The sequence below is a fragment of the Phalacrocorax aristotelis genome, chromosome 14 (genome assembly GCF_949628215.1).
Source record: "Phalacrocorax aristotelis chromosome 14, bGulAri2.1, whole genome shotgun sequence".
NCBI lineage: Eukaryota > Metazoa > Chordata > Aves > Suliformes > Phalacrocoracidae > Phalacrocorax > Phalacrocorax aristotelis.
Genome location: NC_134289.1, coordinates 2,496,020 through 2,510,655, shown reverse-complemented (window position 1 = coordinate 2,510,655; position 14,636 = coordinate 2,496,020). Strand labels below are relative to the sequence as shown.

The 14,636-nt window shown below is 40.1% G+C and overlaps 1 protein-coding gene across 1 annotated transcript in view; it reads right to left on the bottom strand.

Moving 5' to 3' along the window:
- PTEN (phosphatase and tensin homolog) overlaps positions 1 to 14,636 on the bottom strand; it is a 54,862-nt gene that overhangs the window by 19,229 nt on the left and 20,997 nt on the right. The window contains exons 4-6 of the mRNA XM_075109827.1: positions 11,311 to 11,355; positions 6,105 to 6,148; positions 2,091 to 2,329 (exon numbers count right to left, since the gene is read on the bottom strand). Of these exons, the coding sequence (XP_074965928.1) occupies positions 2,091 to 2,329; positions 6,105 to 6,148; positions 11,311 to 11,355 (328 nt within the window). The remainder of the gene's footprint in view (positions 1 to 2,090; positions 2,330 to 6,104; positions 6,149 to 11,310; positions 11,356 to 14,636) is intronic.

Below are 14,636 nucleotides of genomic sequence, written 5' to 3'. Positions count from 1 at the left end.
CTGTTCACTCATGTTGAGCTTTCTGTCCACCAGGACCCCCAGGTCCCTTTCCAGAGAGCTGCTCTGCAGCCAGGTGGGTCCCAGTCTGTGCTGCACTCCCAGATTATGTTTCCCCAGGTGCATGACCTCACACTTGTCCTTGTTGAACTTCATAAGGTTCTTGCTGGCCCACCCTTCCAGCCTATCCAGATCTCCCTGCAGAGCAGCCCTTCCTTCTGGAGTGTCTGCTTCCCCACTCAACTTGGTGTCATCAGCAAACTTCATCAGGCTACGCTTGATCCCGTTATCCAGATCACTTAAAGACATTGAATAACATTGGGCCCAATATCGATCCCTGGGGGACCTCACTCGTGACAGGTTGCCACTTGGAAAAGGGGCTATTTACCACCACCCTTTGGGTGCGGCCTGTCAGCCAGTTCCCCACCCACTGCACAGATACTTGTCTAGGCTATAACGCATTAACTTCTCCAGGAAGAGACTGTGGGGGACCGTATCAAAGGCCTTGGAGAAGTCCAGGTAGACAATGTCCACTGCCCGTCCAATTTCAGCCAAAATAATTAACTCCTCCAGTAGAGACTTTTAAATCAGAACAAAGTTGCTGGTTACAGACAATATTTACAATGAAGCTAAACAAGGGTCTACTATTCTTGTTTATTAAGTCCTCTGATACCGCAAACACACCAGAGGTACCACTGGGGTAACAACGAACACCTAACTGACCTTACCCTCAACACGCTAATGCACAGAAATACTACCTTTTTTCCACAAAAGAGAAACTGAGGTACAACATGCTTCACTGTGTATTTGTTAAGTTTTGTAGTTTTGATGATATTTTATCCAGCTCTTTAATCTTTATTAGCAGGAGTAATCTACATTGTTTATTCATCACTGTCACATTACTGTTCACTATCATGCACCCTTACACCAAAAGCTACAAAGTTTTGATGGGAACCCTTGACACCGTCTCCACTCTAGTATTACACCACAACTATCTTCTCAGCAGTACATGGAATAATAAGCTCCATCTTGTAAAAGAGAGCAAACTAAGAAGTTATTTACTCCTTCCAATGAATTAACAGCCAAATTCTAAAATTCACTGTGTGACACTTCTGCTCAAGAGCCTTCAAACACGAAGCTCTCCTTATTAGAGGTCTACACACTGAAATTCATACTTTATACAAATACTACACAAACACAGAGAGCTCTGTACTTAAGTAGGCTGAAACTGGCCTGCCAGGATGATCCCCCTGGGCTGCTCTACCAACACACAACAAAATGATGGAAGATGAGCAGGGAAGCTTGCTGAAGTGACCTTGTAAGGCACACCTTATTATATTTGGAGAAGATTTCAAATAAGGAGGTTAAATTCCCATTAATGATGCATAACCATGCCAGAAAGGTCCAACATACTGCTAAGTCTGTCTGCACCACTGAAAGGTCTTAACAGAAAGCTCTCGTAGGCACGAACATCATTTCTCTGAAATAAGATCCTCCCATTTCTCCTCAGGATAAGTAACAAGAAGCTAAATGGCAGCACCTCACAAAGCGGGCTCTGAGGCTGCCAATGTCTGGGCTTAGCTACCCTTTTATTGAAAGACGCTGCCAACAACAGACTGATACACTTCTCCAGCAGGGATATTCAACTGGAACACATACTGTAATTCCTACACATCTCCCAACACCACCACAGAAACTAAGAGAACCTGAGGAGATGAACAGCTCATCCATTCAGGCAAAACAAGCTAGAATAATCCTCTTATTTGGGCTGAAAATGCTGAACAAGAAAGTTCGCTTGTCAACCACCCATTTGATGCAACACACAGCAGAATGCTATTTAAAAGGCTATTTAAAATAAACTGTCCAGATCTTCTTGAACAGAAAAACCAGACTGTTTTAGTGTTGTGACTGATTGCTACTGCTGCTTAGGAAAGCTTTTTCATTTAGAACAAGTGCACTGATCTAATAACGTTAAAGTTAAATCAAACCAGATATCACAACTGATACAAAGTATTTCTTAAAGGGCTTGACTATTCAAATTGACCTGAAGTAGGAAAAGCATAGATACAGTAGGAGAACAGAAAATAGCTCACCTTCTTGTCTCTGGTCCTTACTTCCCCATAGAAATCTAGGGCTTCTTGAGCCTTTAAAAACTTGCCTCGATGCAACAAATATGCACATATCATTACACCAGTTCGTCCCTTTCCAGCTTTACAGTGGATTGCTGCAACATGATTGTCATCTTCACTTAGCCATTGGTCAAGATCTTCACAAAAAGGTTTGATAAGCTCTAGCTGTGGTGGGTTATGGTCTTCAAAAGGGTACTGTGCAACTGCAATGAGAAGAAGAATTTATCAAAATCTCAAACGGAAATTACAGCAAGCTCAACTAGGCAGGTCAACTTTGACAAGCATGCAAAAAATTAACTTTCTAAATAAACCCCCGCCTTACATAGATATGTAAACTTTTTACTCCAGTATTATTGAGCAATGTAATGCATATTATATGCATGGCAGACATTTCTCTAGTAATACATAAGCAAGCATCCTGCTACATGAAGAGACTATTTCACACTGCTACTGAAATGAGTGGCACAAACTATCTTACATCATGAATTTTCTAGAATTTAAGAGTGCATTGGCACAAAGAATAACCTTGTGAAAACCCATTACTCTAGCAATAATTAGACTACCTGCTGAGAGAAGACAGGGCCAGACCTCAGTCACTCATCAGACAATAGGAATTTTGCTGAAAAATTCTGAGTACAGTTGAGTCTATGCTGGGAACAAACTCTTCGAATTTGCTCTTTGCTCAAAGGGGTTTTGAAACAAAAAACTCTAGTTTCCATATTAAAAAATGGTAATCGGAACAGAAATCTTATGTGCAGCACTTGCAATACTTATGCGTTTTAAAGCCAAACCACTGAATCATAGAATCGTTAAGGTTGGAAAAGACCCTTAAGATCATCGAGTCCAACCGCTAACCTATCACCACCAAGTCCACCACTAAACCATATCCTCAAGCACCACATCTACCCTTCTTTTAAATACCTCCAGGGATGGAGACTCAACCACCTCCCTGGGCAGCTTGTTCCAATGTTTGACAACCCTTTTGGTGAAGAAGTTTTTTCTAATGTCCAACCTAAACTTCCCCTGGCGCAGCTTGAGGCAGTTTCCTCTCGTCCTATTGCTTGTTACTAGGGAGAAGAGGCCGACCCCCACCTCGCTACAACCTCCTTTCAGGTAGTTGCAGAGAGTGAGAAGGTCTCCCCTCAGCCTCCTCTTCTCCAGGCTAAACAAGCCCAGCTCCCTCAGCTGCTCCTTATGAGACTTGTTCTCTAGACCCTTCACCAACTTCATTGCCCTTCTTTGGACACACTCCAGCACCTCAATGTCCTTCTTGTAGTGAAGTTCTCGTTTTTCTTATAGTTGTTCTTTTTCTTATAGGGATATACACACACACAGAAGCACTTTTTTCCATCCAGAGGTGGAAAGAATGTCAAGCAAGCACGCAGAAAATAAAAGAAAACTCAAGAGAACAAAAAATAAGCAATAAGCAGAGACAAGCACCCAAACCTCTAACATCTCAGATAAGATGGCAGACAATGCCATGCTGACTGGCAGGATTAGAGGGTTGTACTAGTTTTATCAGGAGAACTGCACTTCTCGATTGACAGACTTGGGACCTTATAAATACAAGTCCGGTATTCAAAAATTCTCAGCTAGAAACACCATTTCTGGTCTTAAAATGAATGCATATCATTTTTTTGGCAAGTGTTTGTATTTGTTTCATAAGTACTACTCTCGTCACACATGCAGGACTCCTTCTGATGAGTAACCCAAGGACTTAAAGAGCAGAAGTGAGGGATGAAGCTATGGAACTGCTAAATTATTGCAGCACAAGTCCAAAGCCTTTCGAAGGGTTCCGCATATGGAAGCCTGATAAATTTAATAGTCTTTGCTAAAGAAGTAGCAGAAGTTCACAAACATGAACATACCCTAAAAATTTTTCCACATGGAAGATCCAAAGAATCCCCAAATGATTTTTTTACATGAATTTACAGAGAAGCCACTTTTTGCAGCAGATGTAAATGGAAGGAGGAATTTATGAAGAAAAGAGGCTGTTAGGAAATGCTGCAAATTTGTCTGTACAACTTTGAGTCTATCTTAACTACATCCAGTAAGGTTCCCATGAAAAGGAGAAAAAGTAGTCCTGAAAGAACAGCCTGAAGAATCCCCAGTAGTAACAGTATGCTGAAGATGCTCTCCAAGATTTGTGATCAAAGGCAAACCTTGTGGTATTTTCTTCAAAGATGGAATGAGGAGCAGATGAAATGGGTGCCCTGTGATGGTGCAGAGGGATTAGGAGTCAGAAAGCAACCTTAGGAAACATTAAGCTGTACAATCATGAGCTTAGAGGGTGTTGGTCCTCCATTGATTTTGGTTTCTCATACTGGAGCACACAGCATGGAGAACAGTTCTGATTACTCTCCCCAAGCTCCTAGACATTGCAGGAAAAATCCCATAGCACATAAAGGAAGAAAAAAAAAAAAAGAAAAGAAAAGCCTGTGGCAAAGCAGAAGGCAGTTTCCAGCATGGAAGTACTTCAGAAACTGCAAAAACCCTAGACAGAAAGCTACCATCCAAAGAAGAAAGAGCTTTCTATGCTTGGTTCTGAATTTGATGCAAGAGCATCCAAGTTGAATACTGAACTATTATGGCATTTCATGGTAAGTGTACAAATGAGAAGTTCCCTTTGAAATTAATTCACTTCAGAAGGTTTTAAAGTAGAACTGTTGTTGCTCTGCTAAACGAAGTACCAAGTCACCGATTTGGTTGTCTAAGGTAGCTAACTGAGGGATGAAAAGAAAAAAAATGCAATATGTAGCTACCTACAACAGTGCTGTCTTATGCAGAGGAGCTGTGAAAGGTGCTGTAACAAACAACATTTTGGGCTGGGACTGAGAGCGAAAGGATCTGAGCAACCCCGTAATAGAAAGTATAAATTAAAGCAAGCACGTGTTCTGGACACATTAGAAGCAAGTTGTTTTCATTTATGTCTTTTTCTCCTCTTACCCAAAGTATTGCTCAAGCAGATCTTAAAATACTTTTTTTCTGGCTTTTATGGAATAAATGAGGTTTCAGGACACTGTCATTCAACATCATAAGAGCAAATCAGAAGTGAAGATGACTTCAAAATGAGAATTCAGACATTAAACCAGCCAATTACATTTCAGTCATGATCTAAACACCCTCTTTACAGCAAAATAATAATAGTAGTAGTAATAATAATAATTAAAAAAGAAGTTAAGCCCTTGCTATGAAGTAGGATTAGCCAGTAAGGTCAAAATCTGTTCATCTCCTACAGTTACATACACACAAGTACTCCTTAGCTACCCAGCTATTCTGAAGTACTGCATTAAGAGGAACTACAAGCACTACCACTGTGCACAGAGATGTTCCTCTACACAAAGAATAAAGGTAAATGTGTATTATTTATTACGTGAGGAGTTAATACTGACAAAACAGGTACATCAGTTTCTACACACCAAGGGTCTGATCAAAAGGAGCCCCTAAGCTTCCCCACTGATTCTGGTAACTCTGCAAAGTGTTGATTCTTCACTAACTCATCACAGAAAGGCATCGCATGGGAATTAAATTTTTTTTATTTTAAAGCATCTGAAGATTTCGTCCAGATCTTCAAAAGGTTGTTTTATAAGAACAGTGACAGTGGCTTTGAAAGTGCTCTCTATTTTTATTGTAAGTGATTCTTCTGCATAAAAACCAGACTTCTCTAAGCTTCGTATCTAAACTTTACATTAAGTTAGCACACCAAATTGAAACTTCGGTATAACCCATTCTGCAAAAACTTTTGTAACAGTAGACTTCTGACTGCCATTTTAGTTCTTGATCTAGTTAACTGTCAGGAACATACTTTTTTAAAAGTGTCGAGAATATAGCAAGTTTCTCCAACGACTCAAAGTAATCCGACATCATACCTTTTGCCCAAATCTCCTACGTTACTATTCATCAGCTCCTCCTTTATACTTTCATCCAGAAACACTGAAGTTTAAAGAGAACACCATGTACTAGACAGTAAAAACATACCTCTGCAGTTAAATTTGGCGGTGTCATAATGTCTTTCAGCACATCTAAAAAGGAAAAATAGACAAGAGTTCAAGGCAGTTCTCTGAGGTGCTCCCAACATCTGTCACACCTTGGAATATAAAGGACAACATATGGGAAAATCATGCATACCCATCACCTTTATGATTTAAAACTATAGCTAGAGGTTACATAAAAAGAAACTGTTTTGTTGCAGATGTAGACAAGTTGCTCACTAACATATCAGTTATTTAACTGAAAAACAATTACTTACCCTATGTGGTAATTGTGGTCCATCAGTATGTTTTAGACAATGTGACTCTCAATGGAGACATTCATGCAAGTAATACACCACACTCACATTTTAACACTGTAGTGTTAACAGCTCCAGCTGCTCGAGCAGCTTTACGCTCCCACACAAACACATAAAGAGTAGATGGCTACGACCTTCATCCAACTGACTCTGAACTCAAAACACATGTCAAGATGCCCCAAGGACAACACAGGTGCTAGTGATGATGGGGACCACAAGGACATTTCAAAGACCCTCGCCTAGTGCAACCTAAGCAAGCATTCTTCCCTCAACTACACAAAACACAACTGAAAGCACCACTGAATGTTATAATGAAGATCACTTGTATCAAGCACAGACTGCAATACCGCTCTCCAACTTGGCATTTGTTCTTGAAACTAGGTGAACTCAAAAAACCCAAAAGGCCAGTCAGCCAGTGTCCCCTCACAGGCCCTGGAAAATTACACATTTCTGAAGACTTCGGAGTTTCATCAATGTCTATCTCACTGCTCTCTAAGAGACCCATTCTAGCTAGCTGGTAGCACAGCAAATCATACTGTATCAGTCTCACAGGACGACCCACCTACGGAGAAACATCAGTAAGCAGATATAAACAATCCAGTCAGTAGGGCTCTAATACAGCCAAAATGGCATGAAGTAGGGTGGGAACAAGTTAGATCAGACGTTGGGGGTAAGGGGAAAGAAGGCAAGAAGTGGATGCCCTCTGTAATTTTCCAAAAGTTGCTCTCTGCAGGCAAAATGATGCTTCTCTACATGATGCAAGTGGAAATGCAGTTCAGAAAGGAAAATGAGAATGATCCTGCCTCAAAAAAACCCAGGACTCCAGGTTGAAACACAATGATCGTGAGTCATTTCTGTAGCCAAAACACACATCCAGATCTTCTATTCACACTATAAACTGTATTCTTCTTAGGGTTCAAATACCTACACCAGTTTCAGGACTGGTATGAACTTATCTCTCCTTAGTAGGTATGTTGCGACTGCAGCCTTTGGAGCCATATAGAGCTTACCTGACACTTTCAGACATGCAAACTTTTAGGCTCCTACTTTTCTGACAGTTGCACATAACTGGAGCCTCGCATGTGCTGCATCGAGCTTTGTCCACAAGACTCATGTACCAGGGATAGAGGCAGGTGTGCTGGAGTTGCACATGCACTCAGTGCTTCCCTTTCTCTGAATTCCAGAGCCTTCTCAACTCAGGCCTCAGCTAGGGAAAAGTCTGGCAGTTTTTACAGCCTGATCACATTGGTAACACTTTCTCTGGGTCAGAAGTGATAAAGCGTAGGTTGAGCCGGCAGATGGGACTCAAAAACATTATCTGCACTTGAGCCTTTGAGAAGAAGGGTTAGACACAGTATGTACACCCAAGATGGAGTCAATATGTCTGGAGCAGCCATCAGCCATGCTGGACAAAGCCTGTTACAAGCTAGTCAGCATCTGAACTTTGGAAGTTGAGCCTTCTAGGAAGCAGTTAACACAAAGCATCTTATCCAAGAAAGTTACCTTCTTCCTTTTAAAGAAACACCCAGTTCAAAGGTGTAGTAAGAGATTAAAGTCTTCAAAACATTTTAAAAAATCCACATATGGGCAAAAAAAGCCTTCAAATTTTGACGTTTGAGAGACTATCAAGTAGAATACCATAAGGGATAAAAAATAGTTTTCTTCATACCAAGGATAGAAACTGAGCACAGAACACAGCCATGCCACTCTGCCCTCTTATAGGAGCCATACACAACCCAGGGCAAATGCAGAGCTCCAAACACGGCTATACAAAATATACTCCCGTTTCATTACATGAAACACGTGTATCTGCAGCAGAGAACAAATCGACACCCACTTTGGAGGATGCTTCTGTTGCTTAGCATTTCAAATTCATTTTTTTTAAACACCGTTAGACTTGTAATACAGTCAGATCTCCATATGAAACATCAGTATTTTGGGGGAGGGGGAGTGGGGTGGGGGTGAAGTGGTTTGTCATGGTTCTTGTAATCCTCCTTATGATTAAAGCAAGTTTAAAATCAACCCAGGTCCTAAGTGCTGCCAGCCAGGCACCCTTCTTATCATAACCATGATCCCACTGACAACAGGACAATAGGCTACCAAAAAGATCGCAGCCTATGCCAAAGCCCAGCCCTAATCACAAAGAGGTACAGAAAGTATGCACACAAAATCCACATTGTTCATTACAGCATTCCTTTAGCTACCTGCCTGTAGGGTCATTAAAAGAAATATACCGGAGAAGATGGAGATTACAGTAGGGGAGGTAACAATTTGGCAGTATGGGAAGTTAAGAGATGAAAGTGAAAGAACACCTTAAAATAAAGAATACTGAAGAAACAGTAAGGTGTTAAAGAAACACATGAGAAAACCAACACAAACAAGAAACAAAATTAAACTGATTGCTCAAACATTCACTGAGAAGTTAAAAGCCAAGATGTGAGGATGAGGCATAACTGACATCATTTAAGCATTAGCTCAGAAAAACCTCTCTAAATCCTTTCAAATAAAACTGCTCAATACACACATTATCAACTTCATGTAACAGTTACCTTAAGGGAACTCAAACCCCTTGACAGTATTTGAAATAATTCTGAATATAATCACATAACTCCTCTGAACTCCTACCTCCTCCTGTTAAACACAGACAATAGGTTGATTATTTACAAAGGATCAGCTTAATCTAAGAGATGATGTTCGCTAAAATACCTGAAGGCTACAATTTCTTCCCATCTCATGACCAAACACAGCAACAGTTCACCTAATGACATTTATGTACTTAACATGTGTGTAATTCTGCCCACCTGAAGATAAAGAGACAACCCGGCCTCTCCAGCCAGAGATATACAGTTTAAAAGCTATGCTGTCCAAGCTGTGCAGTAATCACTTGAAGCTTTATTTGCATCTGCTCCATGTTTTGGGGAGGAAGAAAACACACATACTTTAAAAGGACATTTTCTCCTGCAAAAGTTTTCATCTGAGGGTGAATATAGTAATTTTGGGAAGTTTCACTTGTGATTGTTCTAAAGTTAGCCACAAGGAAAATCAGTGGGGGGGTTCTTGCACCAAAGACTAAAAGTTGAAGTTTTTATATGAAAAGCTTAAGACAAAAATCTTTCGGCACACCTGGGCAAGTTGTTTGCACAGCTGAAAATACATGTATCGGCAACATAAATGTCAAAAGCATTTGTCTCATCACAGCTCTTCTCACTTAAAAAATTTAAAGTTGTTCCTATGTAGGGTTAGGGGATTGGTTTTTGCCCTTTTTCTAAAGTAAAATGAGGTTGCTAGCATTCAGCAAAGTGGAAACTTTTCAAGCACCACCTCCCCGAGGAGCTACTTGGTAAGATGCACAGAAGTCTTACTAAACTCTTACTTTCCGACCAAGCCTAGAAGTTAACACACAGCAGCCTATTGGCTCAAAAGGTGGCAGGTAAAACAATTCGAAACAAGCTCAGTATCAGGTCGCTCAGCAAACCCTCAGCTTGTAAGTGACACCAGAGCCACACTTCACAGAAGCTGACAGCTGAACTCAGCCCCAAGAAGCAGGAGGAAATTAAGTTCTATCTGTCCTCTTCTGCTTTGCTCCCCAACCAAGCAAGTTCTCAGGAGGCTTCAGGGAGGGTCTAACAAAACCACAGTAGTTACATTTTACACGATACAGCTCTCTAGCGCCAAGCTCCAGATGACCTCAAATGAAGACATCTAGAAAGTTACCTCTTTAGAGAGCCACACCTACATGCAGGATGAGCTATCAGCTATTCTAGGAAGCATGGTCCTTTCCACCCATAAATGCCACCAAGACAGCATTTATTAAAAGATTAACATTCTCAAGAGCTTCTAAGCTAGAGGAAATAATTCTGTTACTGAACTGTATGATAGGTGTCCAATTAGTTTATTTTAATGCTTATTTTATTTACTTATCTTTGTCCCATCTTACCCCAGGCTTTACAGACAAATTCAATAACCAGTACACAATTTCTCAGCTTCTGGTATGACTTCACACCACCATCAGGAAACAGAGCCGCTCAATGCATAATCCTTCAACTAATTTACAGGAATATTTAAATACTAATTTTTAATGACTGACAGATTACAGTGTAATGTGTTTCCTGGATTTCCATACTACAGTAATTTTTCTGTTAACTGCAGATATTTAGAAACACGTACATTTAAAAAAACCCAAAACCTTAACAGCTCAGAGAATCAATATTCAACTTAGATTTCTGGGGAAAAAATAAGGGAAGAAAACCAGGACCTACTTTTCAAGATCAGCTGACATCACCAAATCATTTATACAAATTATATGTTAGCTTAAGCTAATTTCAAGATGATCAAGGAATAACAACAAGAAACCCTCCCTTTTGTAACAAACAGCTTTCTGCAAAACTAAATTTTCAAAGGAAAACTACGCTTACAAAAGTGAGAAACCATCACACTGAAAAAGCTATTGCAACAATTGGTGAAGTAATAAACAGGGGCAGTGAAGAATAGAGGGGAAGCAAACAGAACCTGGGTACCAATACAGTTCAGTACAAAAAAAACCAAACACCAGGAAAATATTAATTTGGAAATTTCTTCACTGTGGACATTAATACATTAACAGAAAGCCTTCTGTGAATTACTTTTTACTTTTTAATCACATGATACAAGCTCCAGATGGGCTAGATGCCAAGTCATTTAAAAGCATTCAAGTAATATGAATACACACCAGCATTTCATTTAACCTCACTCAGCTCCACTAAATGAAATAGCAGTGCTCTCAATCAGGCTTAATTGTTTTAAGAAATGTGCAAAACATCTCTAGATCTGCTTCAGTACAGCAAGAAGCCACTTTCACTCAAAAGCTATTTTTAGAACTCATTATTTTGGAAAATACATCTATAAGAGCATACTTACAGATTGTATATCTTGTAATGGTTTTTATGCTTTGAATCCAAAAACCTTAAATAGAAAAAAAGAGGCATGTATTAATATACATTGCAGTAACGGTGACCTTAATCTGCAGCATCATTAAAGCACCATTCAGCATGTGCAGTTCTACATTCCAAGTCCCAGCTGGCCCTGCAGTGCCTCAAAGTCAAGGAGGCAGCATGTTGCAAACTCATACAAATAATCTGGTAGTATGAATAAGACTACTTATGCAACTGAGGAGACCAAGATCTGACCTGCAACTGAAATATTTATTGTACAGACCAATCTGCACTTACTTCAAAGTACCTGCAAATCAATATATTAAGCTGAGGAAGGGTTGTTTATTTTTACAGCAGAAAGCATCAGTTACATAAGGTATCTGTAAACACTTCCAATTTAATCTATGCAAAAAAATTTGCCACAGTGTTTTTTCCAATTAAAAAACCAGTTAAAATAACTTTTGTATTCCAGTTACAACAACCAGAATCACTCATTTTAATACCAGGTTTTTAAGATGGCCATTATTTGCCACTGAAGTCTGAAGTCACTGAGGGCACTGAAGTGCCCGATGATATTTTGGGTTCAGAAAGGAAGCGGCAGACCACCATACTACTTCACACTCACAGTCATTTCATTTTCATGCTCACTTCGTAACAAAAACTTCCCAAACAAGCCTTGGAGAGCCAAACTGCAAACATGATTCATCAAAATTGCCATGATTATACACGATGTGTCACCTGGCAATGTTCAATAAGAAATAACACAAATGTTTACAGTTAACATCATCAACAGTGTGTATCTGCACATCAGCCAGAAAGCATTTAATTAGCCATGACAGAACATGCTGTTCAAATTGAAAAGAAACACTAGCTGCTAAAAACCTGGAAAGCTCATGCAAAAACAAGCTCTGGTTATCAGTCATAATATTCCAGAAGAACCTAGAACAACTCTGTGATTAAACTGATGCATTAAAATAAGAACAGATGTGAATGCTCCTTGTGCAACACGGAGTACAAGATTCCAATTTTATCAGCAAAACTATTTCATGACTCCCACTGGCACCCCTGTTGGCAGACTTCAAGAGATTAAGGAAGATCGTGGACATGGCGGTTTGTTTCATACGCCCTTGCCTGTTTAAGACACACTAGAGAGCAAGGAGAGCTGGCTCCCCTTACGCCAGTAACAGCCACAAAGCTGAGCATAAGCTTTCATGCAAGTATTTTTTTTAAGGACAAAATTCCATCCAAAACCTCTCAAAGCGTCAGTCAGAGGAGACAGCCAGCAGTCCAGGTTGTACTTCTGATACAGTATGAGCATTAGATTTGTCAGGATACCAGCTATTCAGAAAAACACTGGCATATCCTGGCTTAATACCAATTGCTCCAGAGCTCAACATATTGAAATTCTACGTAAAAAGCTCTCAGAAAAAAATTCTGCAATAAAAAGATAACAGGAGCAGATGAGGACCTGTGGAATGCAACACGCAGAATGCTGCATGATCACATTTTGTATATTATCATTTAAAAATAGGGGGCAAACATACATAACCCTACTTTAGCATCCAGTTCCCTACAGCCCCTTAATTTACATCTCTCCATATCTTAATCTTGTTGATTACACTTTTAGGTGATCATTATTCCTTTTGATCAGAGTGTTTATGGACAACTTAATTATATAGTTATTCCCTCTCAAAAGTCTAATTTACACATATCTACTTACTTAACCAATAAAACATATTTTCCTTCATACAGGAGCAACTGAAATCAATGGTGTGAATGGAGGAGGGCATTCAAAGACTACTGCCTATTATTATTTTTTTGGATTATTCTCATGTCATTTATTCAAAGTCCAGTCTCTACCCTACAATTTCCGAAGGTGGTGTCCATCACAGACCACACGTTTCACATAGTAGGTGCAATGCCCACGTCAACTTAATGAAAAGGTGGCTCTGACTGCTAGTAGATAGACAGCCAGTTAGTTTGGGCTTGTGGGATAGCCCTTAACTGTCCCAAAAGAGCACAAAAAGATTTTTCCTGCATGCAAGCCGCCTGCAATGATACAATTACAGAACAACTTCATGCCTCTGTTAACAATTCTAGCAGAGACATACACACTCTGCAAGAGTATTTACAGATTGCTGTGCTGAACCTCACTGATATGACCCAGCTCTGGAGAAGTGACTTCTCACTACCGCGTGACAGAGAAGGTCGCTTCTGCAAGCCTGGTCAAATCCAGCCTCTGACATTTTCAGTAATATTCACGGATAGCGAGCTTCGTCCCAACAGTTGAATATGCAAAACCAAACCCCCCCTTGAACTCATCTGAAGCTCACTACAGCTGCACAGGGAAGTCACTGCCTTCAGATGACTGATTCTCAGTTGAAGGTTACAATTCCTCCTAGTGTGGGAACCAAGGTGCTGCCTCAACTCATTTCCGTACAAACCTAGATGCAAACATTACCAGTGAAATTCAAGCTGCACTAAACCTGCCTGCCAATAATCATGACAAGCTTTCTGCAGCATCTCAAACCTGTGAGCACCAGCTTCTTGGCCAGATACACCTACTTTTACCTTCACTGAACAACCATGCCCTTTACTGCATTATCCCCCCAGCCCCAAACATCAAGTCTCTTGGAGAGCTACTGAACTCATGTCCTCAGATGCCCAAGATCTCAAAGTATCACGCATGACTTGAAAAAATTCAGAACTTAGGATCCTAAAAAGACTAACATTTGGTAGGTTCAGCCAAGTATTTAGTTTTTAATGAAACCTCTCACACTACCTTCTCCAGGTAGGGCGTTGACTAAACAAGTTACAGTGATGCTCCTGAAACACTAAGTACACCTTCCACAGTAGTATCCTGAAGTTCAGAGTAGATAAGTTTATTTGATGTTAAAAATTACAACGTACAGGTTGTCTTCCTTTTTTTTTTTTTAAAGCACATTTCGTCAATAAAGCATCACCAGCAATAATGAATTTTAGATTTCCCCCCCCCCCCCATCCATAATTATGGAACACAGCCAGATGTAAAAGCCTTTATCTAAAGTAAAGCAGTAAATACAGATGACATCAGAACTAACTTATTGAGCACTTCATTTATTGATTGAAGACAGGATATGGGCAAACATATTCTGAAATGCCATCGGGTACCTCGGGAAACGCTCAACAGTGAACGGAGGCATAGGGTGACATCTTTCTAAAAGCAAAGAACCTCCTTTTACTCAAACACAATTTACTGAAGTCAATCTTTCACACTTAAAGCAGATTACACACATTTGAGACCAACCCAGAGCAGCAGGCTGGCCTAAGAAT